This window comes from Perkinsus marinus (assembly GCF_000006405.1).
Source record: "Perkinsus marinus ATCC 50983 genomic scaffold scf_1104296930220, whole genome shotgun sequence".
Taxonomy (NCBI): domain Eukaryota; phylum Perkinsozoa; order Perkinsida; family Perkinsidae; genus Perkinsus; species Perkinsus marinus.
In genome coordinates, this window is record NW_003216197.1 from 1 (window position 1) to 1,059 (window position 1,059).

At 47.7% G+C, this 1,059-nt stretch overlaps 1 protein-coding gene across 1 annotated transcript; it reads left to right on the plus strand.

The window, feature by feature from the left end:
• Nucleotides 1-552: 552 nt before the first annotated feature.
• Pmar_PMAR007732 (hypothetical protein) lies at nt 553-908 on the plus strand (the record flags this gene model as incomplete). The annotated part of the gene is made up of 1 exon (XM_002787160.1): nt 553-908. A coding segment is annotated over one exon (356 nt), but the record flags the coding sequence as incomplete, so codon positions are not given.
• Nucleotides 909-1,059: the final 151 nt, after the last annotated feature.

Genomic DNA, 1,059 nt, shown 5'->3' on the forward strand with positions numbered 1-1,059 from the left:
AGCACTCGGGTTATGAGCCTCAAGATCCACATCGCTCTAATGGTTCTGGCCGATCGATCTTCGAGGTGTACCAAGTCATCTAGACGTGAACATCACCACCGACGTCAAGAACCTAGTCCTGTTGTAGGACAGTCATCTAGGCACAGTGCCTCTGATAGGCGATCTTCTCGCCATCTACGTAAGCATAGTCCACAAGATCACAACTCTACCGGTAGGAGTTCTAATCTTTCTCGGAGACGTGCTGACCGTCCTCGACATCATCATAGGCGACATCTGTCAAAGTCACCTCCCTCTTCTCCTAGCTCGAGTGGTTCTAGTACTTCAAGATCTTCTTCGCACTCTAGGCGCTCATCATTGTTGTCTTCGTCCGACAGCGAAGGAAGCCATCCTGCCTCTAAGAAATCGAGCAACTCTTCTCGATCTCTTTATGGACTTTGTTATCGGAATGGCGTTACTAATGGTCGGTTCTATGTCCCAGCTGAGCGTGCGGTACCTTCCTATCGATCTAGGTGCCCAGGTTGTAAGTCTAAGCCGTGCAAATCGAAGATCTCCATGAAGGACTATGATGTTGCCTCTAACATTGCGACTAAGTCGTCGTCGACCTCTAAGTTCTTGGGTGAGGACGATGATAGAAGCGGTTCTACCTTCGTCCGTGAAATTTTGTCTGCTCTAGAAGGCCATGATGCTGTTACTAAATATCTATGGGCCAAGCAGAATATGGAGAAGTCTATCTGGGCCAAACTTATCAAGGGTACTGAACCGCCTACTAGATGTTATGTCGACTATGAGAAACACCTCGATCGGCTATGCTCTACTATTCGCAAGCTCTATGACAATGATGATGCTATTGCGAAAGCTGAAGTCAAGTTCGTTACTTGTCGTCAAGGTAACTCTGAGTCTCTCGCTAGGTATGTCAAGAGGCTCGAGTCTATTGTCACCGAACTTCACTTCATGGGTATTCGTACGTACGAGTACATCCTCAAACGTCGTCTCTACGATGGTCTCAACTCCGACTACCTACGAGAAAAGGTCGACAAGGAACTGAGTGACCCTAAGGTT